Source organism: Pipistrellus hanaki (assembly GCF_964339955.1).
Source record: "Pipistrellus hanaki genome assembly, chromosome: 2".
NCBI lineage: Eukaryota > Metazoa > Chordata > Mammalia > Chiroptera > Vespertilionidae > Pipistrellus > Pipistrellus hanaki.
The window spans coordinates 26,352,887-26,380,466 of record NC_140504.1 but is presented as its reverse complement, the minus strand read 5'-3'; the positions used below and the strand labels follow the sequence as shown (position 1 = coordinate 26,380,466).

General features: G+C 42.1%; 1 protein-coding gene across 4 annotated transcripts in view; it reads left to right on the top strand.

Moving 5' to 3' along the window:
* GOLIM4 (golgi integral membrane protein 4) overlaps positions 1-27,580 on the top strand; it is an 80,148-nt gene that overhangs the window by 36,510 nt on the left and 16,058 nt on the right. For 2 of the 4 annotated variants that reach the window (XM_084874125.1, XM_084874123.1), the window contains exons 2-11: positions 5,722-5,796; positions 7,041-7,090; positions 8,684-8,737; positions 9,964-10,114; positions 16,929-17,011; positions 17,556-17,639; positions 20,281-20,439; positions 23,084-23,413; positions 24,870-25,138; positions 25,587-25,666. In XM_084874125.1, the coding sequence (XP_084730251.1) occupies positions 5,722-5,796; positions 7,041-7,090; positions 8,684-8,737; positions 9,964-10,114; positions 16,929-17,011; positions 17,556-17,639; positions 20,281-20,439; positions 23,084-23,413; positions 24,870-25,138; positions 25,587-25,666 (1,335 nt within the window). Of the gene's footprint in view, positions 1-5,721; positions 5,797-7,040; positions 7,091-8,683; positions 8,738-9,963; positions 10,115-16,928; positions 17,012-17,555; positions 17,640-20,280; positions 20,440-23,083; positions 23,414-24,869; positions 25,139-25,586; positions 25,670-27,580 lie in introns of all 4 variants that reach the window. The other 2 variants (XM_084874124.1, XM_084874122.1) reach the window with 1 other exon arrangement.

Here is a 27,580-nt window from a genome sequence, read left to right as displayed (position 1 = left end):
TGAAAGCAAAATTCCATGGGCTGTTGCTTCTACCAAAGAAACATTGCTCTTTCTCTGGCTTAAGTTGTTAAAACATTTTAGCAGTGTTTTCTGTCTAATTTTAGTGTTGCTTTCTAATTCCGATTGGGAGCAGTTTACCCCAAATGTCATGGATGTGTATTTTACCCATAAATGGATGTATACAGCTCATTTCTCTGTGACTTTCAGAGGGAAGTCAAAGTTAAAATGGGAAATTGCTGTAGGAAGCTGATATGTTTTCACCCTCTTGAAGGCTTTACAATGGAATAAAACCTCTTTCCATTCTCAGCTGCATGGAAAATATTAACCTCCTTTTCAGTAAGCAGCTGATGAGTAGTATGGACTTTTCTCTTTTTCCCTCGAGTTCTCGTGATTCAAATCCTGTCCCTGTTACAGTGTTATTCGGCCTAAGGTCTTCAGTGCCCAGATTGAACTCTGGTGTTTTTATACTTAGTTTTCCTTAAACTTGTTTGGTGCTGTGAGAATATTCACCATGTACCATTTTTGTTACAAAGGTGCTAGCAGTATTAGTTCATCTTGACTGATGCCCTTGACTTCAGAGTATAAATAGAAAAATAGAGATAGGTGACAAGGATTGATTAGCGATCCTCCTTCTAAGCGAAACTATAAACTTGTCTGGATAAATCACTAGCTCGAAAGCCTGGAGAATGCATTTTAAAAGAAATAAGGGTAGTGTGTGTGTGTGTGTGTGTGTGTGTGTGCGCGCGCGCGTGTTTAATTGATAGGGAGATTTTCTAGAAGAGCTGCAAGGCACAAGAATTCTGTCTGGTTTTACTGTCCTTTAATTTTTATTTAAAATATTGGTTTGTGCCCTAACCAGTTTGGCTCAGTGGATAGAGCATTGGCTTGCAGATTCAAGAGTCCCAGGTTCGATTCCCGTCAAGGGCATGTACCTTGGTTGCAGGCACATCCCCAGTAGGAGGTGTGCAGGAGGCAACTGATAGATGTTTCCCTCTCATCAATATTTCTAGCTCTCTATCTCTCTCCCTTCCTCTCTCTCTCTACAAAATTAATAAAATATATTTTAATGAAAATAAATAAATAAATAAATAATTGGTTTGTGAGCTTTCCTAAGCTATTAGAATGATTACTTACTTTATATATATTTTTTTAAGTGGAATTAAAAAATTGTTTAAGAAAACTAAAATCAAGATCTTTTCAAATGTGTGTGGGGTGTGTGTGTGTAATTTTACTTTGTTTTTATTAGACTAATTTTAGGGTTGAGAGGACCCATTTGATTTCCTCTCAGGCACTTTTAAGCCATCACAGCAGATAAAGTGAAAAAATATTTTAGTGTTTTTTGGTATTTACCCGATGCTGGGCAGTGTTCTAAGCACTTGACATATATTAACTCATTTAACCCTGCCATTCATCCAAAGAGACAGATACTGTTATTACCACCACACACCATATAAAGAGACTGAAGTTCAAAGCTCAGTAACTTGCCCCTTAAGGAATGGATCTGGGATCTCAAATCAGACACTAGAGTCTGTGCTCTCAACCATTATATTACCGCCTGCCTCTTTCCCTCTCCCCTTCTTTCTAGGATTTCCAATTTCAAGGATTGGTTTTCACTCTCACTATCTTTTACCTCATGTGCATTCCTCGGCTCCCAATTTGGAGTTCCTTTTAGGCCTGTTTTTTTCTTTCTCTGGCCTGATGAAGAACTGCGCTTCCACTTCCCACCAGCCACTTCTGCTTTCTCACCTTCTTCCTTGGGGATTGTCTCCAACTCTCAAACCATTTTTGCACTCTTAAGTCGTATTACATCAGGGCTAGAAGCTGGTGCTGCAATAATGGCTTTACCAGTTCTGAGTAAGATAATATTAATTAATAGTGAATTACTGCATGGCTTCTACATGTATCCTCTGTTCCTTTTTTTCTACTACATTTACAAAAACACATTCTCTTGCTTTAGTTCTTGTTGTGATGCCACTTATTATTATTTTTGTGTATTTATAAATATGTCTTAGATGTCCCAAGACCTTTGTCTTTGGACTGAAATCCACAAACATGGTCTCCTCTTTGTGGACACCCTACAGCATCTCTTCAGGTGATTTATGAAAGTTGATAACTGTGTATCCTAGGATCTTCTGGCTCTTGAGACACATGGCTGTTCATATGTTGAGTGTATAAATTCCCATTGAGCGTAAAGCTGTCAGAGACAGTTGTGTGATTCAGGATGACAAATGGGTACTGTGGATCAGCTCTTGGCACGTTATCTTCCTGGCTGCATTGCAGGGAAGAGGATAAAGAAAAGAATGGAGCACCATCTCCCTCCGCCCCACACCCAGTGCCCTCACCCCACCCCCCACACTCCCTCTCTGTTTAATGTAATCTACTCCTCACTTATTGAAGATGAAATCACACCCATGAGTTTTCTGCTTCCCAAGGCAAAGATAATGATTACTGAGTCCCACACAACATTGAGTTTGCAATAGTGAGTTTATCGTAATCGCTGCTGTATATTAAACAAAGAAAAATTTCACAGGATTGAAATTTATGAATGCGGCTTCCCCCCTCTGTCCTTTCTCTTCCATGATATTTACTATATAGAGTCTGAAGTGGCTGGGGATGGGTGGTTAGCAATCCCCTTATATATGTGTTCTTGACAATACTGCAGACTTGTGTGTTTTTTTAAAATACATTTTATTGATTTTTTACAGAGAGGAAGGGAGAGGGATAGAGAGTTAGAAACAGCGATGAGAGAGAAACATCTATCAGCTGCCTCTTGCACACCCCCCACTGGGGATGTGCCCGCAACCAAGGTACATGCCCTGACCGGAATCGAACCTGGGACCTTTCAGTCCACAGGCCAACGCTCTATCCACTGAGCCAAACCAGTTTCGGCTTGTTTTGTTTTTTAATTATGGGTGTTTCTAAGCTGAAATTGTTAGCCCCTAATGGACCTAACATCCTCAGGAGCCCCTGGGCCCAGGATCCCCTGCTGCCCCTTCAGTTCCATTGGAGCAAGATATTGACTACTTTGCCTGTTTCTTTCTTTGAATGGAGTGCACATGCTCGCTGAAATCATCTGTAATATGTCCAATTAGTGCACCAGAATTCCCTTTTCACCGGCCCCTTTATGTTCTTGTGACTGTCTACCCAGAGGGAACTTCGGCCAGTGGACTGGAGTGGAGGGTGTGTTTTCCTCCTAGCTGGGGAGCTGAGGTATTCCTGTGGCATCTCATCCTTGCCTCTGTCATGTTATATCATGACAACACTGTAATCCGTCTGTTTCCCCGACCTGACTGAAATAGTCTCCAAGACTATGAGCCTGCAGTTCAGGCTCGGCTTTAGTTGTTGTTATAAAATAGCAGTGGTCTTTGTTCTCCCTGCTTCATCCCAAACGTCATGCAAGATGGTACTGATGGTAACAAGGAAACTCTTGTTAATAGGATCCTAGCAATCGATGAGAGATTTAAATACAGATATGTCTGAACAAACGTGGTTTCTCAACAATGGACTTGCAGCCAAGCCTTTTGGACTGCAACTACCTTTAGTCTAATTTCATACTTCTGTGCCTTTCTCTCTGTGGTGTCTTCGGAAGTGCCTTTGACCTGGGCTGCTTCATCTCTCTCTTCACTCTCAAAGCAGCCAAGAGTTCACATCACCCTTCACCCCTTTCCCATCCAGAGCTCACCCCTGTCTTTCTCTGGGTTTAAATTTACTTTTATTATGCCACATGTATTTAGCTCTAATTATTTACAAATTACCGAACCCATTTCCCAAGTTAGACTGCACATCTTGGGGCCAAGGCCCATGTCTATTCATTTTGCATTTCTACTGATATGTGGTTCCAGGTACATAGTAGGGGCTAAAGTAAATGCAGAGTTGTGTTAGATTCCTTTATAATAGCACAGGGGTGGGGTGGTGAATCAAATAGGAACTCAGATGGAGAAAGGATTGGTGTAGCGGTTATTGTAATGACCAGTGGAGGGCTGAGGGTGAGGAGAAAGACGAGATTGGGGCAGGCATGCTATCAGAGATGACACCATACAAGTTTGGGTGGCGTGGACAGAGGTGCTAGCAGAGTAGAAGTAGGGGCTATGTAGTTGGACCCCTGGGAATTGGAGGTTAATATGAGATGACAAGATGGGATGTGCAGTAAGGGGAGAAGGTGGAGGACCCAGGAGTTGATGGCCATGTTGGAGGTTGGACAGCAGTAGCCGGTAACGGGCAGCTGTGACAATGGGGAAAGGGTGGGAAGAGAGACAGGAAATTCCTTCAGCGGCAAGAGATTGTAGCAGGTGTGTGTGTGGGCGTGCTGTGACCCTGACGACTTAGGACGGCCAGTTGTGTTGGACAGGTGTATAAGCTGTTCATGGTCGGTCAGGGTTAATGCTTAAACTGTATCTTAGGTATTTGTGGGGAGCTGGGGACTGGTAAAAGAACCAACGGACAGGCTTGGCTTAGCTTGCCAGCGGATGAGATCATATGTGACCAAAATGCTGAACAAACAGGAATCAAATGGTACATCCGAAATTTCATTTATCCTCTCCTTCCTGTCATTGCCTGTTCAAACCACTGCGTGGGGTTGCATTTCAGTCCCCAGAGGAAATCTCTGCCTGACTTAGCTTCTTCTTAGCTTCTCTCAGATTAATATATATTTCTTGTGTTATAATTATGTAGTGTAATAAGTATTGCTACATCAGGAATCACATTACAATCTTTAAATGTATCACTGCTGTCTACCTAGAACTTAACCAGTGTGAGACAGCACATTTATTCATTAAAAATAAGCTTTCAGTAACTTTTATCCACAGACACAGTCTCGGCTCAGTGAGTATCTGGTCTAGTCCCGGTGGACACCGTATGTCCTTCATGAGTAAACCCTCTCCCTCTCCGGCAGCTCCTTTTTGCTGAGTGTGAAGCCCGTGTCCGGGAAGAGAGTTCTGATAGACGTCTTCTCCCCGTTGTCCTCTAACACCTCTGCTCTTCCTCTCTTACTCACCAGCAAACCCTGGTGTAGGCAGGGATGAGAGAGGGTGGGAAGGTCACAGCATGGCATCCCTCTGCCATTCATTTCTTCCGACCAAAGCAGCTGTGAGCCTGACTTGTTCTTCTGTGGGCAGTTCTGTAGGTTCTTTGGACTGTCCTTCCCTCTTCCATTTCTGTGGCTCTTTCACCTGTTTTCCTGGATGTACAGGGGGCATACACCTTCTTTCTCATCCCACGGGTGTACTGCTGAGATTTTATCACCTGCATGGCAACCTTAATTCGAATTCAGATCACGGTGGCTTGGCAGTGCTAATGGGATATCTAGGGGAAACGCCCTATTAGGAAATACTCAAGTGCTTAAGAGAGAGGCAGGAGTTAGAAGTGCACGTGTGCGGTGAATGCTATGCCGATGGTGGTTGAAGACATGAGAGTGGACAATGGTTGCCCAGGAAGAGGCATGGAACTTCACAGAGATGCTCATTTTTAGAAGCAGGACAAGGAAAAGGAGCTGGCAGAGATGGCCACAGCCCCTTCCGGAGTACTGGTTCTATAACGGGCACACTATACAGGGGTCAGCCCAGAATTATGTTGACGATTGCATCTATTTTTACCCAAAATGTGGAAATTATACATCCATACATTTTTATTTTCATGTTTACAGCTATCTTAAAAAATGATAATTAATTTCACTTTAGAATTCTTTTTCTTTGAAAATAAAATTTAACTCTTTTCCCCCCCCAGTTGTGTATGAACACAGATCAAGATTAGAAAAATCCTTGCAAAAGGAAAGACTTGAACATAAGAAAGCAAAGGAAGGTAAGTAATGAAACAACATGTATTTGCTTTACTATTTTTTTTTTTTTTTTTTGCTAAGAAATTGATATTAACTCAAAGTCAGTTTTATAGGTAGACAGAGATGTCAAGCAATTTGCTGTGTCTTGTGTATTAAAATAATTTCTGCTCAAGGCTGGATTTAGGATCTTTCAGCTTGTGCCACCTTGAGGTTATATATACCATTTCAGAAATAAACAGCTTTCCATTTGAATATTATACACATACGTTACTAATGCCTGGAACTTTTATCTACAGACATCCAGAAAATACAATAACAGTATGCATTGTCCAGAATATGAAAAATTTTATATACACATAGGCATGTGCATTATACATATATATACAAATTTATAACATAATAAATTGATCACATTGTACATCTTTTCAGTTATGGACCTGTTTTTATCTTGTGAGGGCTTTTATTGGACAGCTGATGGGTTCATTTAGAAAAAAATAACATTTAGCACCGATATTAGTCAAATGCTATGATTTTTATCAGAATTTTGGTATAAAGCATAGGCTTTACACAGCTTGTGATTTAAAGTTACCTGCTTTTTTACATTTGTGCGCATTTTGTGATAAATCTTGAGGTTGACATTAGGTGTTGTGTATAATTAACTCGGTGGGTCGAAGGAGGGAGAACATAGGAGGGCAGTATTGATTAGGATGTTTTGGTCATCCTCGGATTAAGCCTGTGTGAAGAACAGGAGTGTAACAGCATCAGATGCTTTGATCGGATTTGGATTTTTCTTGTCTTCAAATGCAGCGTGATTTTACAGGGCCATCTAGTGGAGAACATGCTTTAGGAGCATGACAGATGGTATTCTCTTCAGGGCCTGAGTGATTTCAGTGCCATCTAGTGGGCAGCAGTAAATCACCTCTGTCTTTAGGTGTGCAGCTTATTTTTTCCCACTTTAATTTAAAGGCTGGTTAATTGCAGAGTGTGCATTCTAAATGCACTTTTAATCACTTGGTTATAATGCAGATGTTGTTGGTGCTAGATTTACAGCTTTAAGGTGAAGAGGAAAAATATGTAATAGTTTTTGAACTTTTTTCTAAAGTACAGAGAGGCAAAATAAAGTATATATAACTCACCAAGTAGATTGTTTTAAACCTAGAACATTTTTTTGGAAGTCTGAATAAAGTTTGCCTTTATTCTTTTAGATGTTTGAAAATTTCACAAAGAATGGACTTACTCTCTATTTCTCCCATTTTGTATTTTCTAGACTTTCTTGTTTATAAGTTAGAAGCACAAGAAACACTAAATAAAGGAAGGGTAAGTTGTCTTTTCAGTTTTTATTTCCTGAAATTTAGGAGAGGAGATTGTTGCAAAAGCTTTTTCTCTGTTGATCTTTAGTATTGTAGGGCTGAAATACTTTTTTTTTTTTTTTGCCACCAAACATATTTAAGAGGGAGACTTTAATAATTGTTTTTTAAAGCCCATATTTGCTTAACCCAATACTTATTATAGCAATGCATTGGGAATAGCTTAATCTTCAATAATAAAAAAAAATATTTTTATGCATTTATTTGTTCATTTGTTTCGAATCTTTCCCATAGAATGTAATATTGATTTTGGTTTGTGTTTGCACAGACATTACTGAGTAATGTCTAACACAGTACTGTGGTGTGCCTGTGTACCCATGTGCTCCTCACTCTCAAAGCTAACCCGGAGATCACCACCTCCGAGAAGTCTTCCCTCGCCTCTCTCCCAGCCAGAGCTCATCCAAACACATTTGTCGAATTCATAAATGAATAAAAATGATATTGGCCTTAAAAACTTCCCAAGTCCAAATTAACTAGAGGAAAAACTAGTCTTTCTCTTACTCTAAAAAAAAAAAAAAGTAAGCTTTAGTTGAGTAAAACATTCGTGTTTTGAGGTCTTGAAACTGAGAAGAGTCAGTTCGTTGGGTAGCTGGGAGGCTATTTCTTGCTTTAAAAACTCAGACCCAAACTCTGTGCCTTCTGTTGTGCCTTTTATACTGTAATTTCACTGTCACCTAAAGTGGTAAAGCAGTGAAATAAAATGAGAAAGCAAAAATGCAGTTTATTTTAGAAGCTGTACAAACTACGACCTGGGAAAAGATTGAGAGCATGTCCTTGTGCTGGCCATGCCGTAAGCCAGGAGTGTGGTGTGTGAGGTACGACACAGCATGGGAGAGAAAACCCTCAGATGTCTTGCGTCCTGGCTGGTCGTGGCTCCCAGGACGGTGGACGTGTGTGAGACCCGCCTGTGAAGGTGGGATCCAGTGATCTGCTCCTGGAACATGGAACCGCCGTAGGCTCAGGCTCAAGTTTCAGTCCTTGCTCTGCTCCTGAAGGAAAACTTGGTCCTTGGTCTGCTCCTCATCCTTTCTAATTCTCACCCTGTGCAATGGAGTCTCGCTGGGATAAAGCAGTGGCTGGAGAACTTCTTGCCCACTGAAGCTCAGGGAAGGAAAGCAGCTTGTCTCTCCCCTCCCGTGAGCCAAGCTGAGCTTGTGAGACCTGGTCCCTGTGGGTTCAGCCCCACCTGCCCTTGGAGGCCTGTCACAGCGTATGATTATCTGTCTTGCGACAAGCTCCTCTGTACACCTGGGCCCGAGCGCTCCTGGATGAGAGAGTGGAAGTCTTCTCCAAACTGCTATTTTATGATTCCATGCCCTCTTTGTCATTACTAAAACCTAGCAAACTTGTGGAATGTTAAAACGTTATTTCTGCTGTTATATAAGGAGATGGTCTCAGAGACAGCCTGGTTCAAGGGTAAATCCATTTTAGCATACGCAAGCGAAATAAATGAAATTCTTCCATGAAGACTTTTAAGCTGTGTTTAGGAAAAGAGCCAGATTTTTAAAATCTTTGTGTTAACTATCTTCTTTTCAATTTACAGCAAGATTCCAATAGTAGATACAGTGCGCTGAATGTGCAGCATCAGATGTTGAAAGTGAGTAATTTAATGTTGTTCTTTGGGAATGAGTTGAAAGGATTAATTAAGTAGCTTAAGTGATTAAGGACAGTTACAGAAAGTTAATTTTTATATAATATGGTATATTAAAGTTATATTTGGCTCAAAGATGATATGTAAGTATAATGCCCCATCATATTTTTACCTTTTTACAAAGAACATATTTAATTTATTATACATTTTCTTATAAATCAGACCCTCTGGTCATCTACTATTTTTGTTTTTCTCTTTATTCTTCAAGGCTTTTTGTTTGCTTAATTTTTCATGGTGGTTTCTCTTAGATACTTTCTTTATTTAGACACACTGCAAGCAGTAAACTATTCAAATGCCTCATTTGTGCCACTAATATTTAAGTCTTTTTACCAACCTCTTTGAGAGAGAGAGAAACATTAATAGATTGCCACCCATATGCACTCAGACCACGGATAGAGCTGCAAACTAGGTATGTCCTAACCGGGAGTTGAACCCACAGCCTTTTTGGTGTATGGGACTTTGTTCCAACCTACTGAGCCACCCAGTCAGGGCAGTAGGGCAAGTACTTTTTATTGAAACCAGAATCATTTCTATTATCAAGAAAGCAGTTCCTGAATTACAGCAGATAACCTTTCACATGAAGCATTTGGAGACCGTAGAATTTATGTAGATTGTCATCATAGCTTAGTATTATAATGAGGGGTAAGATAAATAAGAATAACTCAGTGTACAATCAATTAATCTTCCCCAAAAGGGAAAAATCTTTTTTTCTCCCCTCTTTACACTGGCTAACCAGGAAGGCTGGAAATCCAAGAAGGGAAATAAAAAATGGTTTTAGGAAAACAACCGATTGAAAGAGGAAGTCTCGAATATCCACAGAGGGTTAGTTTTTCCATTAGCTTTACCTTGTTTCCTGAGTAATTTGAGTGCCTGGGAATTTTCCCATATCCCTCCCTTCTCCATCTCTCAGGCTAACATCTACATTCTTATTGTTTCCATTGATGTTAAAAATTAGGAAGAATATTGTTTCTGGCCATGATCCCAAACTCATTATTTGAAACGTAAGGGAAATCGGAGGTGAGCTGCCCCAATGAAAAGCAGCCTGAGGAACACGAAACCTCCTCCTCCATTTGTTCTTACTTTCTTGCAAGAGAAAGACTAGGCTTCTGGGAAATAGACTCTTTTTATACTTTAGGTAATCCGCATTTTTATTCAGAGTCTCACTTTTGCAGAGTCAGCACGAGGAGCTGAAGAAACAGCACACTGACTTGGAGGAGGAGCACCGCAAGCAGGGAGAAGACTTCAGCAGGACGTTCAATGACCATAAGCAGAGGTACCTGCAGCTGCAGCAGGAGAAAGAGCAGGAACTTTCTAAGCTGAAAGGTATTTGGAAATCTGCCTCACCAGTTCGTATGGAGATAAGTGCTCATAGTGATGTTTCAGTAGAACAACAGACTTTTTTTTTAATTTAATCTATTTTACTGATTTTTTACAGAGAGGAATTGAGAGGGACAGAGAGTTAGAAACATGGATGAGAGAGAAACACAGATCAGATGCCTCCTGCACACCCCCCACTGGGAATGTGCCCGCAACCAAGGCATGTACCATTGACCGGAATCGAACCCGGGGCCCTTGAGTCCGCAGGCCGACGCTCTGTCCACTGAGCCAAATCGGTTTCGGCAACAACAGACTTTTGATTTATTTCTTGTTGGCATGGTGGTTGGTTTATCTGTATTAAATGGTCCTTTCCTAGCCACTTAGTTCTTTACAACATTCCACATTTGTCCTTATCTCTTCAGTTTGTTGAGGGAAGCCGAGAATAGTTAGTGTTTTCCATTGGGCCCATTGGCCAAATTGCGTAAGACAGTTCTTGGGTGTATGTGTTGCAAGACATTTGGCATCTCTGACCTCAGCCCACAAACTGCCATCCATCCGTGCTCCCCAGTCCTTGCGATGATCAAAAGTTGTGATGGTGAAGCATTTCTTAAAATCTCCCAGGGGAGGAAAAACTTCTGAGTGGTGGCTCATAGTAGCCTGCCATAACTCAGGCTCTCAGAGTCGGCCTGCCCCGGTGATCCTTGGCCTCTGCAGTCACTGGCTGTGTGACCACGGGCCAGCTGTGAAATCACCACCAGCGTCATTGTCTTCATCTGTAAAACCGGGATGTTCATACACAGTACCAGCCTCCTAGGGTTGATGTGAGGATTAAATAATTTATGAAAAGCTTCTAGAACAGCTATTGGTCTGTGGTAAACCTTTAGTACAAATAATTGCCATCAACATAAGCATCAGGTATTTTCGTAGTAATGTGGACAAAATGTGTCACTTCTCCGAGTACTTGTGAGTTTTGGAAATGAGAAGTAGCACATTAGTGATTAATAAAAATTAAATAATATTCAATTTAAGTAAACTATTTAAGTTCAAAGTGCGAACAATGGTTTAAAAAATACATGGTATCTCCAAAAACAGTGGTGAAATCTGAGTAAGGTGTATAGTCTAGTTCAGTGGTCAGCAAACTCTTTAGTCAACAGACCCAAATATCTACAGTACAATGATTGAAATTTCTTTTGAGAGCCAAATTTTTAAAACGTAAACTTCTTCTACCACCACTTCTTCAAAATAGACTCGTCCAAGCCATGGTATTTTGTCAAAGAGCCACACTCAAGGGGCCAAAGAGCCTCATGTGGCTCGCGAGCCGCAGTTTGCCTATCACTGGTTTAGTTAATTGTACTTGTGCCAAACAATTTCCTGGTTTGGAGTAGTACATTACGTTTATATACAGTGTGATCATTGAGAGAGGTGGGTGATCGATACCTTGGAACTCTGTGTTTTTTTTCTTTTAATATTTTTTATTGATTTCAGAGAGGAAGGGAGATGGCAAGAGAGAGATAGAAACATCAATGGTCAGAGAGAATCATTGATTGATTGATTGATTGACTGACTGCCTTTTGCACGCCCCACACTGGGGATCAAACCTACAACCCAAGCATGTGCCCTGACTAGGAATCGAACCATGACCTCCTGGTTCATAGGTCAATGCTCAACCATTGAGCCATGCCAACTGAGCAAACCTCCCTGTGTTGTTATATATATATTGTTGATTTCTTACAGAGAGGAAGGGAAAGAGATAGAGAGCCAGAAACGTCGATGAGAGAACATCAATCAGTTGCCTCCTGCACACCTCTCATTGGGGCTGTGCCCGCAACCAAGATACATGCCTTTGACCGGAATCGAACCCAGGACCCTTCAGTCCACAAGCGAATGCTCTGTCCACTGAGCCAAACCGGCCTCAGCCTCCCTGTGTATTTTTATGCAACCTTTTGTTTATAAATATTTCAAAATAATGTTTCAAAAAAAGGCTCATAGGAGGAATTAAGTAGCCACTGAGGCAAATTACAAAGGGTGAAGGTGGTCTTATAGTTGGGCTGGGTGTCAGCAGATGATTCCCTCGAGGTGTAGACATGTAGGAGCTTTGGCTTGATGGGGATGCAGCTGGTGGTGAGGGGTCATTAAGATAACAAAACAGCAATGCATCTATTTGACAGACCTGGAGCAGTTACAATCTGTTGCTACGGTTACAGTGTTGATGCAAGAAAAAAAGGTCCTCGCGCTTTCTGTCTGTCTCATTGTGGTAGCCAAGATTGAATGGGTGAATACAAAATAATAATGATGATAATAATAATCCTATATAATAAAAGCCTAACATGCAAATCGACTGAACGGTGGAATGACCGGCAGAACAACCAGTCACTATGATGCACATTGACCACCAAGGGCAGATGCTCAATGCAAGAGCTGCCCCCTGGTGGTCATTGTTCTCCCACAGGGGGAGCACCACTCAGCCAGAAGCCGGGCTCACTGCTGGTGAGCACAGCAGCAGTGGCAGAAGCCTCTCCCGCTTCCATGGCAGTGCTAAAGAGCAGCGAGCCAGGCAGTAAGGAGCTTCAAGCAGGCAGGTAGTAAAGAGCGAGTGGTCCTGATCTGAAAGAAAGTGCATGCAAAGTGTCCCCACTGGAGTTCGACCGGGAGTCTGGGAGTTCTATCAGTTGCTAAGATGTGTGCTCACCACCAGAGTGTGGTGCAGAATGAAGGAAGGCTCTGGCCGGCAATTGGCATCCCAGGAAGGGAGGCCCCGGCCAGCAGCCAGCAGCAGGGGAGGGGAAGCCCCAACCAGAGAGCAGGAATGCCCCAATCAGGCCTGGGGACCCTACCGGTGCACCAGGCCTCTAGTAATCTTATATAATAAAGAGGTAATGTGCAAATTAACCTTCACACCCTCACAAGATGGCTGCCTTCGACCAGGCTATCAGGGGGGTTAGTGAGGGATGACCAAACTACTGAACAAGCAGGCTGTGTGGGGCAGCCAGGCCATCAGGGGGGGCATGTGGGGCAACCAGGATGGCAGAGGGGAGCAGTTGGGGGTGACCTGGCCAGCAACGGGGGCAGTTAAGGGCCACCAGGCCAGCTTGGGGGGGATAGTTATGGGAGATCGGCCGGCACACAGAGGCAGTGAGGGGCAATCAGGCCAGCTTGGGGACATTTAGGGGTGACGATGCAGGCAGGCAGGCGAGTGGTTAGGAGCCAGCAGTCCAGGATTGTGAGAGGGATGTCTGACTGCCGGTTTAGGCCTAATCCCCGGGATCGGGCCTAAACCCGCAGTCGGACATCCCCTGAGGGTGCAGGAGAGGGTACAGGCTGGGCTGAGGGGACTCCCTTCCTGTGCACAAATTTCATGCCTGGGCCTCTAGTAATAATAATCACCAACCAAATGAAGGAAGAAAGATTGAGTACAAAAGCCCTCATAGAAATAGTGTAAAGCAAGCATGTCAAACTCAAAGGCTAACAGGGCCAGATAAACAAGGTTTAAGTTTATGTGGGCCACAAAAAACAAAAGCTTCAATTTTCATAGAAACATAGGTTTATTTCAATAGAGACATGCTGAATACAAAGGGCTGAAATCAATGAATGATCATTAAATTAAAATAATAGAGCATTTTAATGAAAATTGATAATTTTTCTTGAACATTAACTTATCAGACACTGAATAACTGCACAAATTAATAAATGTAACACAAATAAACCTATTTTTCTTGTTTTCCAAAAGTGAAATGTTTTCTGTTGCGTGTACCAAACAAGTCAGTCCAAGACTAATGACGTGGCAATCGGCTGCTAAAATATTGGCTGCAGGTATTAGTGAAGAGATATGGTGCGCTTACACGTAAGGCACATAAAGGAAATGAATGCAACATGATTATAGTAATCAGTCATTACCAAACATTGTAGTTCGTTATTAATAATTATGAATAACAGGATATTGTAAAAATTAAGTTACAGAATTTTTATTAAAACGTTTCTTACATACCATTACATTGGCTGGACACAAAAATATTTGTTGTGGGCCACATGTGGCCTGTGGGTCTCGGGTTTGACATCCTCGTCCAGTAAAGGAAGAGAGAACCAGAGGACTCTCAGTCAGAAAGCACTTGCCCCGCCCTGGGAAGCCACACCTTTCAGTGTTGAGGGAAGAGACTTTGGCATAGTGGATACACTGAATGAAGCTGAGTAAAAAATTAAATTATGCTGATAATAAATAAATAGATTCTTTAAGGAAAAAGAAATACATTTCATAGGTGCCTGACCTGTGTGTGGCACACTTTACATAACTAGATCATATATATTTTAGCAGTATCCCTAAGGGCAGGTTTTTTTTTTTTTTTATGTGTACCCTGTAGTCACCCCTTTCTTTGAAACAAAATCCATGTGTAGTACAGTTTTAACAAATTACATGTAGAAGTAAGAAATAAGAACCATGGAAAATAGGTGGACATGTATGTGAGTTCTGCATACTAAGATAATTGAAGCCTGAATTTCCTGGCACCCAGGACAATAGGGGAGATACGGAAAGTTATAGAGGCTCCTGTTATTAGAAAGAGAGAATATCCTGATACCTTATGGGGGTTGGGAGCAACAGAGACAAAGTGAGAGCAGGAGAGAGAGAGAGAGAGAGAGAGAGAGATACATACAGAGAGAGAGATACATACAGAGAGAGAGATACATAGAGATATACAAAGATACAAAGAGAGAGAACACTCTGCTACCAATTAATTTTTGGGGAAAATTTCTCAGAGACCTTAACCAACAGAGTGTGACCACATCCTGATGACACTGTTGTAACTAATTGTCACACCAGCAGTTTTATTTGATTATGTTCTTTGATAAAGCTTGGGATAATAAGTTAAAGGGATAGACGCAGCTCAGTAGTGGCAAACTAAGGTTTGCAGTCCAAGTGGTCTTTGTCATCTACAGGAGAGAATTTGGAATTCCTGGGGAGATGAGCTGATAGCATTTAAGCTTAGATAATTATTCTTTTCATTTGCATCATCATAATAGCTGTCACTCAACAGATGTTTACCATGTGCCGGAACTAGGTGAGACTCTTCATGCAATGAACTTATTTAATTCTCATAACAGCCTGTGAGGCAGGTGTCCTGTTCAGCCTCATTTAACAAATGAAGAAGTTGAGGCTGGCTAATACGGCAGAAGCATGGGAGTCCCTGCCATTGAGTTTGTCTTCTGTAAGTGCTTTAAAAGCTAGCACAGTGTGGTACTTCAAGTGTGTGTGTGTTCCTGTGTGTGTAGACTGAGGTCCCATCCAGCCTTGGATATGTTTATAGTCCCCTTGGATCACCAGTAGGTCCTGTTTTAACCTTGAGAAAATCCATTATCCCATGTAGACGGATAAACAAATCATTGGCCACATTTCCCACTTTGTTGATCTCTCCCCCAAACCCAGTCACAAATCCAATGCCCAGGAGACGGCAGGGATGCCTAAGGAGTGAAGATGGACAGAAAAGATGTTGAATGCTGGCGACTGGCACTTTCCTTCAGTGCCAAGTGCCACATGGGAGAGTCAGGGCTTGTCTGCAGGGGGGTGGCTGCCACTGAGGGGCAGTTTGCTCAGCATAGTCCAGTTGGCATCTGCTAACCCAGTAGCTCTTCTTGGAACATGGATTGCACTGAGTGGCCAGATTATTATGATCTCTGAATGCATAATAATCTGGCCACTCAGTGTATATCCTATAAAATAAAAGGCTAATAGGCAAATTGTCCCCTCAACTAGGAGTTCGATCAGCAGGCAGGCCGGCAAACTGCCCATGTCCACTCCCCCTCGTCAGGCTGGCTGGACCCCACCCATGCATGAATTCATGCACTGGGCCTCTAATATATATATTATACACACACACACACACACACACACACATTGAGTGGCCAGATTATTATGTGTTCAGAGATTAGTGTATATGATCAGCCTGCCACTGCCCAGCTTTTACTGAGCATTTGCACATGAGAATCGGCCTAGTGTTGCCAGAGTCTTGATTTTGTAAATAGTGATGACTATTCAAATGTGGGAGATATATAAGCCAACATTGCAGCGGCAAAAAAAATAATAGTCATTGTGGCTGCCAATTTATAACATCTAATGTCCAGATAGAGACATTAGATTGTGTGAGAATTGCCGAGGAGGTAAGAGCAGTAGGTCCTGACTCTGCAAGTTGCTAAGGCTGTATCCTGACTAGTATGGCATAAGATTGGGAATGGTTTAGGACTTCACCATGATTGCTATTGTCTCATCCTGGAAAAACTCCCCTAGAACAGAGAATTTGGATCAGTCAAGTACTCAATGGTAGGAGAACAAAAGTGTATTTAGAATTTTCAACAGGTAAGTGAGATTTCTCTCTGTCTCTTATTTCTTGAGTTGCCTTTATGTTGAAATACCTTCTGGGGAGGTAGAAAAGATTCATGCTCTGAGAAATAGGGTTTGTGCTTTTTGATAACTGTGGCCTATATTTCTAAAGAGACTCACGTCTTAGACCACCCCTGCCCATCACAGTTTATTCCCAAGGGCTTGCTTATTAACAGAAATATTTCATTTTTAACTCAGAGTAATTAAACATTCTTTACTTCTACAGTGTATAACCTGTTTACATGTATTTAAACTACTGAACCAGATTGTATTGGGATATCCAACTGAATCCATGCCCTAACAGTATAATTTCTGTTGAGTCTGAATATTATATTGTTAAAGTTCAAAATAAATCTTAAAACAAGTTGTGTGAAGCTTCAGATATGAAAATATTAGAATCAAAAGACTAAAAATTCTCAGGCTTTATGCATGATTTTTCTTTTTTTACAATAGAGACCGTGTACAATTTGAGAGAAGAGAATAGACAACTAAGGAAAGCACACCAAGACATACATACACAGCTTCAAGATGTCAAGGTAAAAATCTAACCATGCATTTGACAGTGTAATGTCTGCCTGATTTACTTGTGGAATGATTTAAAAGTCATTCCACGATTGACCTGCTCTACAAACCCACACTGTTTAATTAGGACTTTGCATGAACTGGAGTGCTCCCAATACGTTCACCACTACCGCATCGTAAGCTGAAAAAAAAATGGTCTGAAAATCCAAACCTTTTCATCAGTACTGAAATTATTCTTTTGCGAGATGGTTGCATTTTCATACGCTTTTTTTTTAATCAACAAAGGTTTTTTAATATTAAAAGATTTGTTCCTTCGGTTTTGATTTCCTTGTAAGTGGTTATGATATTTGGGTAGCACATTCTAGATTTTTGGAATACTGCTTTAATCATAGTCGTCTCTCCACAGCGATTTTGAAACTTAACAAATACTACGACAACAAACAGAGAAATAAACAAATAGGCAAGCAAGCAGTGTTTGGGTGGTCATACCACTGTCAGCCAAAAAAGAATTTGCCTTAGAATGTTAAAACTCAACGTGTAAAATTCTTTTTTGTGTAGCAACAGCATAAGAATTTACTCACCGAGCATGAACATCTTGTAGTGACTTTGGAAGACCACAAGAGTGCACTAGCAGCTGCACAGGTTAGAAGAGTAGCAGCCTCTTTCGGTTCTTTTTTCCAAGTCTGCTTCACATTTCCGAATTCCTCTGTGCATGTAGCCTCCTAAAAGCCAATCTTCAGCGAGTTCCTGAGGGCCAAGCTATCCTAACCCTGAAGATCATGCATGCTTTGAAAATTCTATCAAGAGCGTATTAAATAAACGTTTGACTATTTTTTTGCAATGATTGTGTAGCTCACATGACTGTGTCTACCCTGCGCCAGCCCTTTCACACAGCATTCTCGTTGTTTAAATCATAGAAGTTATTCTCTACAATGGTCTCTTGCCACTGCCTAACCTGTGTTGACTCCTGCTTTAGAATTTATAGGATTTTTAGAATGTGATCTACCTAAATGAATGATGATCAGGCTATTTCATTCCTTCCTTCCTTGCTGCCAGCATATCAGCTTACACACACACACTCATTTGGGACTAGGCTGACGTGTTGTTGGTGAAATGACAGAAATAAGAGATCTCATGTCAATACAGAAGGAAAAACAAGAGTTGTAAGTGGCATTTATTCAGAGCCAAGAGCAGACCCCGGCACACGGCAGCCCCTCACAGATGTTGCTCAGTGAACAGACAGACAAGCACTGGTGTTGGACAGCTTATTAAGGCAATGCCATACAGAGCGGTTCATATAGCAGAAGTGAAGAATGGGGTTGGTTGGCTCAGTCAATATGGCTTTTCAGTCATTGGGTCTTCCCTTTTCTTCTCCTGGAAGAATTAAGAGGAAAGGGCAAAGGAAAACCAACCCTGTCCCACTTATTAGGAGACCGTATATCATCTTTTCTCTTTATAAAATGATTACAAGTGTAGTATGGTGTGTCCTGGAGCCTGCACTTTTAACCTGACCCTCCCATGAGCCCTAATGCATGTTAATGTTTGAGAACCACAGCATTCGTGCCATCAAAAATTACATATTTAGGAGGAAGAGAAAGAAGAAAGGCTAGAAGGAAGGTTTGTGTATTCCTCTATATTTACCTTAAAATATTAAATGTATCTCTACAAGGAGGCCACTTGTTTTTCTCTTTGACCTCCAAAGTTGGTTGGCGAGTGTTGTGATAGATTTCTGGCCTAAGGGCCACTGTTAGCCGAATGGCACATCTTTGTACAAATTATAAAGACACACTCTGGTGAGAGGCTTAGGAGGCATACTTCTTCACCTTTTTTATTTTATTTTATTTTATTTTATTTTATTTTATTTTATTTTATTATTTTAAATTAAATTAAATTATATAATTTTATTTTATTTTATTATTTATTTATTTTATTTTATTTTATTTTTTTAAATTAAATTAAATTAAATTTATTTATTTTATTTTATTTTATTATTTTATTTTATTTTTTAAAATTAAATTAAATTTATTTTATTTCATTTTATTTTATTTATTTTATTTTTTATTTTTTTAATTTAATTTAATTTATTTTATTTTTTTATTTCATTTTATTTTATTTATTTTATTTTATTTTATTTATATTCCCCCATCACCATTTGCCCCTCTGTGCCCCCGGCCCCCCTCTTTGTGTGAATTAGAGAGAGGCAGAGAGGCCCTCCTCCCTGGGTGGGAAGCGCCATGAAAATGCTTTGCCAACAGGAGGACCAGCAGGTTCTGGTCTCCAGCGCCCGCTCTGCTGTGCACCCCGAGCGAGGCGGCCCGCCCAGGAGGCTTGTTCAGAAAAAGATGTTTGTGTTTGTGTGTCTGTAAGTGTTTGTACACACAGCCTTTCTGTTTTAGGGTAACAGTGTGTTGGTGCATGGGATGAGCTGAGTGTAAATAGTGTGTATTTGTTTTCTTAGTTAAGTTGTGGGTTTTTTCTACCTTTTTAACTCCTTATATTGAAAATAATTGTGCACACATACCCAACCACATACATACACAAATAGATACTCTTTTTTTCTACCTACATTAGTGCATATACCACTTTATTTAAAAGAAAAGTACATTCAGAATTGAGGAATAAAAATTCAGCCTCACTTTGTGTTTGTGCTGTTTCTTTCCAAAAACCACAGAGCACAATACACAATACTGAAAGTGTTTTGGGGAGTAAGGAACCCTATTTGAGCAAAAAGAGGGTAGCTTAAGTGATTATATATCTCTATCTCTATCTCTATCTATATCTATATCTATATCTATATCCATATCTATCTATCTATCTATCTATCTATCTATATATATATATATATATTCAGTTACTTATCTTAAACTTACTCCTTTCCACTGAAAAATGTTACTTGGAAAATATATCTGCACCTGTATTTATAATTATGTGAATTTTTAATAGATTTTCAGATGCTATAAAACCGATTGCAGTCTTCTAATAATGATATTTATACTAGGAAATTATTTATAAAAATTCTGACTTTGCTTAATGTAGCATGGGAAACTAACATCTATCTTTGATATTTTTTCCTCTGTTCCCTGTAACTCTAATTCTAATTTGCATGTGCTTTAAAAAGGTTAAGCATGTCCAAGTAAGAATAGCTAATGCATGGAAACAACCTTCATATTTTCTCCAACTTGTATTTAGGTGTACTGTTTTTGGCGAGTCTTCCAGTGAACCCTAATGCCCATCCACGAGTGATATCTTTTTTCTCTCTTCCAATTGTGCAATTGCTATGCAGACTCAAGTTGCAGAATATAAACAGCTGAAGGATACTCTGAATAGGATTCCCAGCTTTCGAAGAGCAGAACCGGCAGAGCAGCCAACTGTTACTCAGGTGGCACATTCCCCGCAAGGCGACACCATAGCAGGGGAGAATGCAGCCCGGGAGCAGCAGGAGGTAAGGCTGATTACCTGAGGTCAGGCCCCTGTCCCCGTGAGGCTGTCACCAGGTGAACTGAGCTTCCTGCACAGCAGTGGTTTCCAGATCGCAGTATATGTCAGAGCCCCCAGCAGGGCTGTTAATACAGGTGGCAGGGCGCAGCCCAGGGTTCAGATTCAGATAATTGAGTGAGGCCTGAGGATTTGCGTTTCTTCTTCTCCTCCTTCCTCTCCTCCTCCTCCTTTTTTTTTCTTCTTTCCTTTTTTGGATTGATTTCAGAGAGGAAGGGAGAGGGAGAAATAGATAGAAACATCAATGATGAGAGAGAATCATTGATTGGCTGCCCACTGCATGCCCCACACTGGGGATCTAGCCCGCAACCTGGGCATGTGCCCTGACCAGGAATGAGTCGTGACCTCCTGGTTCATAGCTGGATGCTCAACCACTGAGCCACGCTGAGGATTTGCGTTTCTGATTCAGCTGGGCTGGGAGCAAACTTTGAGAATGACTGCAGTGCTTTCTGGGAAAGACACAGTGGCCCTGCCACTGTGTTTATTTTCAAACAAATAAACCCCCTTCACGTGGGTTTATTTGTTTGAAAAGAGTTGCCATGGCCTGAGATTTGAAGGTTTCTTATTTTGGGGAATGACCATGGGTATGAGTCCTAGTGTTAGGATTGACTTCTTTGTCTTCTGGTTCCTCATGAAAACAGCCTTGCTTAAAACGATCTTCCAGGCAGGACTTCACAAGTAGTGGCACCCTGATCATTAAATCTTACAGGTTGACTTTGCAGTCACAGGTGTGACAAGAAGGGACAGGGTGGTGACCTTTTCCCCCGACCAAGCTGCTAACAGTGAGTGTTTGAGAAGGCTCGCCCGCGTTCCCATCGTAGAGGGGTAATGAGTGATGGGTCTGCAGTCCCTGTGTCCTCCTGGACCCTTGTTCTCTGTCTGCGTCTCAGGCTACTACTAATTTATGAGAACATGACCCGATCCCTGGCCTGGGAATCAGTTTTATTCTCGACCCTTGTTTGGCTCACAGTCTGTTAGATGAATCTTTTAACGACTCAGAGTTTTCATGTTCCCACCTGTTGACTGAAGATAGCTGTTTTCTGCTCAAACCTTCCTCACAGGGGTCGTGCGGAGGTAGATGACTAAGTGTTTGAGGGCACTTAGTGTTCTTTAGAGAAATAAAACTGGGGCAGTAGTACATCACCATTGTCAGATGTGTTGGTAAAATGTACATCTCCAAATGTTGTCCTCAGGTGTCCAAGAAAGGACTTTTCTCTCAAATTTGTTTTTATTTATTTATTTATACAACCCAGTTTTCCACTTACATTCCTGCTACTTTATGAAGAGGCCTTCACATTTATTTCAATCATGGGAGAGCAATCTCACGAGAGAAGTTATTTTTTCTGGTAAAGGAGGAGGTGGGAGAGGAGTGACAGATACTCCTATGGATGTGACATCATCTCTGTTTTGCCCTCTGCTCTAAGTAATGAAGATCGTATAGGAATTTCTGAAACTTGCAGGGAAAACAGATTTAAGTAAATTCCTTTCAGAAGAGGGGTACTATTTAAACTTATTGTTGTTGTTATGCAGGGTGTTCTGTTTTAACAGTGCAAACTACAAAAGCCTTCCTCTGGTTTACAAGGAAACACCACTTAATACATGAAGAAGGGTTATGTTGTTTCTGGTGTCATGGGCACTGATTTTAGCCGGCATGGATGCCCATGAGTAAAGGCATTCTCTGTTTTTATCAGCTAATCCCAAATAAACCCAGCTCATCCTCTGCTTGATCTTATCCTTTCTCTTGAAATCCTTACTTAAGACAAAATTTACATGGAAAAGAAGTACATCAACATTTCATCCCTTGAAGGTATTATTTTTAAATATATGTTTTTATTTTTATTTTTTTTACAGGGAGGAAAGGAGAGGGATAGTTAGAAACATTGATGATAGAGAAACATCTATCAGTTGCCTCCTGCACACACACACACACACACACACACACACACACACACACACCCCACTGGGGATGTGCTTGCAATCAAGGTACATGCTCTTGACCTGAATCGAACCTGGGACCCTTTCTCATTGTGGAAAAGACAAAGGGACCCTTCAGTCCGCAGGCCAACACTCTATTCACTGAGCCAAACCTGTTAGGGCTGAAGGTGTTTTTTGTTTGTTTTTTTTTCTTTCTCCGCCCCCCCCCCCCCCCCCCCATTATTTTAAGGGAAAGCGGAAGCTAGATTGCCACTGAGATGCGGTCACTGACAGATTGTGCTTTCAGGTTATCTGCTCTGTTCTTCCCCAGAGGAAGTTTGCTTTTGCTCTATTTTATAGGGGAGCTTACACAGTGAGAAGAGTTCACTGCACCCATACTTTTGAGTCAGGATTCTATACGTCTGGACTTCAGGATTGTGCCCATGCTGTAACCCCATAGACATGTTTTTATTTATTTATTTATTTGTTTATTTATTTATAATAAATCTTTATTGTTCAGATTATTACCCCCCCCCCCATAGCTCCCCTCCACCTGGAAATAGATGACTCCACCCTCTGCCCTTACCTTCCCCCTCTCCTCGCTGTCCTCATCCACAGGTATATGATTTTTGTCCAATCTAGACATGGTTTTGAAGACAGGGTTGTCCTTGGCCTAGGTGTCACGAAACAGTGAAGTGTGGCAGAATCACGGAGCTGCGGCTGGAAGAACAGAGGAAACAAAACACGACCCTCCCGCTCAGAAGGAGGCCGAACTTCAGGCGGCAGAGCTCAACCCACCGCAGGCGGAATCCAGAGAGCCCGAGGGGCACCAGGTGGAAGAGGAGCAAAGGAAGGCCCTGGAGGAGGAGGCGATGGAGCAGGTGGGGCAGGCGGAACGTCTGGAGGAGGAACACGACCCATCGCCAGAGGAGCAGGACCGGGAGTGGAAGGAGCAGCGGGAACGGAGAGAGGATGGCGGGGAAGGGCACGCTCATGCTCACGCTGAGGTAGGAGCTTCTCCACTGCAGGGGGGCTCTTTCCCTGCCTGGGATGGGGGCGTGGCTCTGATTTTAAAGAAAAAAAATCTTCCATATTTGGCAGTCTCTAAAATAAAAATGTGACTGTACCCAGTGTCACATGCACATACTTCACTTTTCCTTTGTAATGTTAGAGCAAAGCTACTTACACACCCAAGGAAACTCTTTGGAGAGAAGAGATAGAGCGGCTGGTCTGTGTCTGTGCTGTGTGTCCACAGTACAGGAGACGTGTGCTCACGTCCCTTTTCCAGAGGGGACCTTCTGGAAAAAAGGTGTCCCTTTTCCTGCCTGGGCACCTTCCCAGGATGTGCTCAGGCCCTGTGGTCACCTTGGTTTTCTATGATCAAAGGTCTCTTCTCCCTGCTCACCTACTCCCAGGGGTATGCTGGCTTTAGCCCATTCACCTTAAGCTAGCAAATTGCTGGTCACTGAAGGATACTCCACCAGGTAGCATCTTTCAGCTCAGACTCGCACTCCCCTCTCCCATAAGTGAGATTTAGACACATCATTTATTATTTGTATCAATAGTACTTTAAAAGAACTTTAAAGCAACACTGAATGCAGCTAGGTACCTTTTTTCCGCTGGCTCAGCCGATCCTCAGCAATAGGCTGCCTGGTGTTCTCATAGACACCGGCCACCTTTTATTTCTAACTGAAGTGGGCTTGGCCTTGAACTTTCCAACAGTTCAGGCTGCTGGAGGCGTTGGGCTGGGCACTGGTGATGCTGCCAACTTAGCTACAAGAACCCTCCCAGTTTTGTGTCCTCCGTGGCTTGCTTCCAAAGCAGTTCTGCTCTGTGCATCGTATCCTTGGGGACAGAGGAGAGAGGTGGAGCCTTCAGTGGGAGTAGAGTTTAAGGATCCCTGCCTCCCTTGTTCCTTTGATCAGAAGGATCTGTCTTCTCACCCATTCTTTGTTTCTTGGAATAAAATTGGTTCTCTGCTCTTGCAACCCTAATCTGAAATTTCACTTTTGTGGCGGCTGCAAAGCCTGCGATTGGTGTAGACATTGCTCCAGTTAATTAGCATCCCTAGGTCTTTAGCCTCAAGCTCACAAATTGCCCCAATTAGCGTGCGGTCGCCAAGTTTCCGCTTATAACAGAGCCTTTGAACATAAGTTTAATTAAGGTTCAACGCTGATTTTTCCTGGTTGTCCTCTCCCGTTTGAGAGGGAGCACGCTGAAATTGGCCTTCCTGTCAGTAAGTCGGGCGGAGCCGTGGCCGAGAAGCCAAGGGTGACTCACAGGGAGCTGGGAAATGGGAGTCCTAGCGCTGGGTGACCTTGGGTGTCACGTGGAGTCACTGCTCACCTGACAGAGAGGTTTGAATGCACCCACCCTGCCTCCTGAGTTTGTCCTGAGAAACAAAGGAAGGGAGAATTCAGAGGACCCGACGGCTTTTGCTCAACTCCAACTCGTCTTCCCCAGGTGCATCCTTCAGCAGAGCCCGTGACCAAGTTCCGATCTCCGTACGAGGAGCAGCTGGAACAGCAGAGGCTGGCGGTGAGGCGTGCAGAGGAGGCCCAGCAGCTCAGGCAGCACCAGGAGGCCCTGCACCAGCAGAGGCTACAAGGACACTTGCTGAGGCAGCAGCAGCAGCAGCACCAGCAGCACCAGCAGCTTCTGGCCCAAGAGATGGCCCGGCAGAGGCAGGCCCGGGAGGAGGAGGGGCGGCCGCAGCGCCCAGAGCAGCTAAGGTAGCTTCTGATGGCTGTGGATAAGCCCTCTTCTAGTTTTCAGAAGCTGATTATAAACAGCTTCCTGCATTTGTTATCCATGCACTCAAGAGGCTCATTGCTCCTGTAGCTGAGGCAGAATTAAATTCCAAATATTTAGTTTTAAAAGTAACTAACATTTTGTTTTTCTGCTTAAAGATGACAGTTTGGGTCTCAGAATAATCTGGCAGGTTTTGTGCCAGATTTATTTTATCATTTGAAAAGTAGTTTCTCTTTTTTAAGTTATCCTTTGAAAGTATATCTGGCATCTTTATGAAACCCAATGGCATCAGCTTTTTAAAGAAATGTGTATGGCTTCTTTAAAAAGGTTGAAAAATTAGTTTATCGCGGTGCTTAAAGACAAATGGCTTAAGTCAAACTGTGCTACTTAATTTGTGTTGCTGAGTTCATAATGTTTGTGCCCTTGCAGGCAGCAAGCTCATTATGATGCTATGGATAACGATATTGTTCAGGGAGCAGAGGACCAGGGCATCCAAGGAGAAGAAGGAGGTGGTAAGACTTCTTAGATGATGAATGTTTTAATAAAAGCGCTTGGTAGTACATAACCAACTCAGAGTTATATGCATCTCTGAGTACATGCAAAGGAGACTTGTGTTCCATGTATCTTTTAAAAAAAATTTTTTCTGTATTTTTCCTAATCCTTCCTGAGGTTTTCTTAATCCTTCCAAACAGTGCACATTAGTAGCCAAAATTGCCCAAGATAACGCTTCCTCTGCAACATGTTAGAGTGGGAAATAAATAGTAGTTTGAGCTTTTGTATACCAAATAGTTATTTCTGACACTTTATCATAAGACCATTATGCTCTGGGAAACGACTTCATTTTCTCCTTACCTTGGAGGCTTTTGGATCATGGCTTGAAAAGTTTTGAAACATTAAGTCAATAGTAGCTTTCCTTTATAGTGTGCCCCTAGTATGTAATTTATCCAATATTGCTCTCCCCGACAATAGAACTGGGAAGTAACTCTCTCTGACAACACTAACACTTAGATATGTATTCTTTCTAAAGTCTAAAGGAAGGTGATTACCCAAACTCCCTCTATAGCCTGTTCTCGTGGTTTATAGCCCTTATAGTCAGGAAATTGTTTTCCTTATGTCAGCACTTTAAGCTTTTTTTGTTCCATTATCAGTAAGACAAAAGAATGGTTTGTTCGCTTCTTTATTTAATGAGTCCTTGGGTGCACTTGACACCTGATGGTAAGTTATCCTGCATTTTTATTTTCTATAGGTCAAATATTCTTCATATTTTTAACCTTTCCTCTAATAGCTTACTTAACAAGTTACTTCTGCCCTAGCTGGTTTGGCTCAGTGGACAGAGCATCAGCCTGCGGACTGAAGGGTCCTGGATTCTATTCCAGTCAAGGGAACATGCTTGGATTGCAGGCTCAATCCCTAGTAGGGGGTGTGAGGAGGCAGCCAGTCAGTGATTCTCTCTCATCATTGATGTTTCTATCTTTCTCCCTCTCCTTCCTCTCTGAAATCAATTTTAAAAAATACTATCTAATAAAGAGGGAGTATGCTAATTGACCTTCACACCTTTAAAGATGGCAGTGCCCACGGCCAATAAGAAGGTAATATGCCAATTGACTGTCACTCCCTCAAAGATGGTGGCGCACACAGCCACACTATGGCGGCACTTCCTCCCCTCAGCCCAGCCTGGCTCTGGAGTCCCCCCAATTCCCCCAGTCCCCCAGCCACTCAGGGCCACCCAAGGCTCAGGTAACGAGGGCTGGCTGAGGCTAGCACTGCCAGCAATTGCAGCAGCAGAGGTGTAATGGGGCATCACCTTCCCCGGATTGCCAGGTTGCCTCCCATCCCTGAGGGCTCCCGGACTGTAAAGAGGGAGCAGGCTAGACTGAGGGGACTCCCCCTCCCCCCATCCAGTGCATGAATTTTCATTAACTGGACCTCAAATAAATAAATAAATAACTTATTTGTTCTCTTTGTGCCCTTATCTCAATTCTCTTTATGAAAACATTTTCTTCCAAAAGCAGCAACAAGTACATGTCTGTGAGAGGATAATACGGAAGTCTGTGTCATAGCGTGGTGTCAGAAAGTACAGTATAGGGAGTGTTCATTTTTTCGTTCCACGCATGGGTTGTGTTTTCCTTTACTTCAAGAAACTGTCAGTTTCTCCTTTTGGGACCTTGACATTTCCCCTGATATTAACCAAAAATTAGTTGGTAATTTTAGCAAAGTCCGGTTGACCGGGCTTTCTTTGAGAGAGTTTTGATTCTTGACTTGTTCTACAAAATGGAGTGGGAATGAGGATGAGAAATTGCAGTTTCCGTTATAAACATTTGTTTCAGAGACTTAGCATGGTGATCTGCTTAGACACACGGTTTGGGAAAAGGACATGGCATTATTCAGAAAATCTGGGAAGTAAGTTTTACTTTGTATTTTTT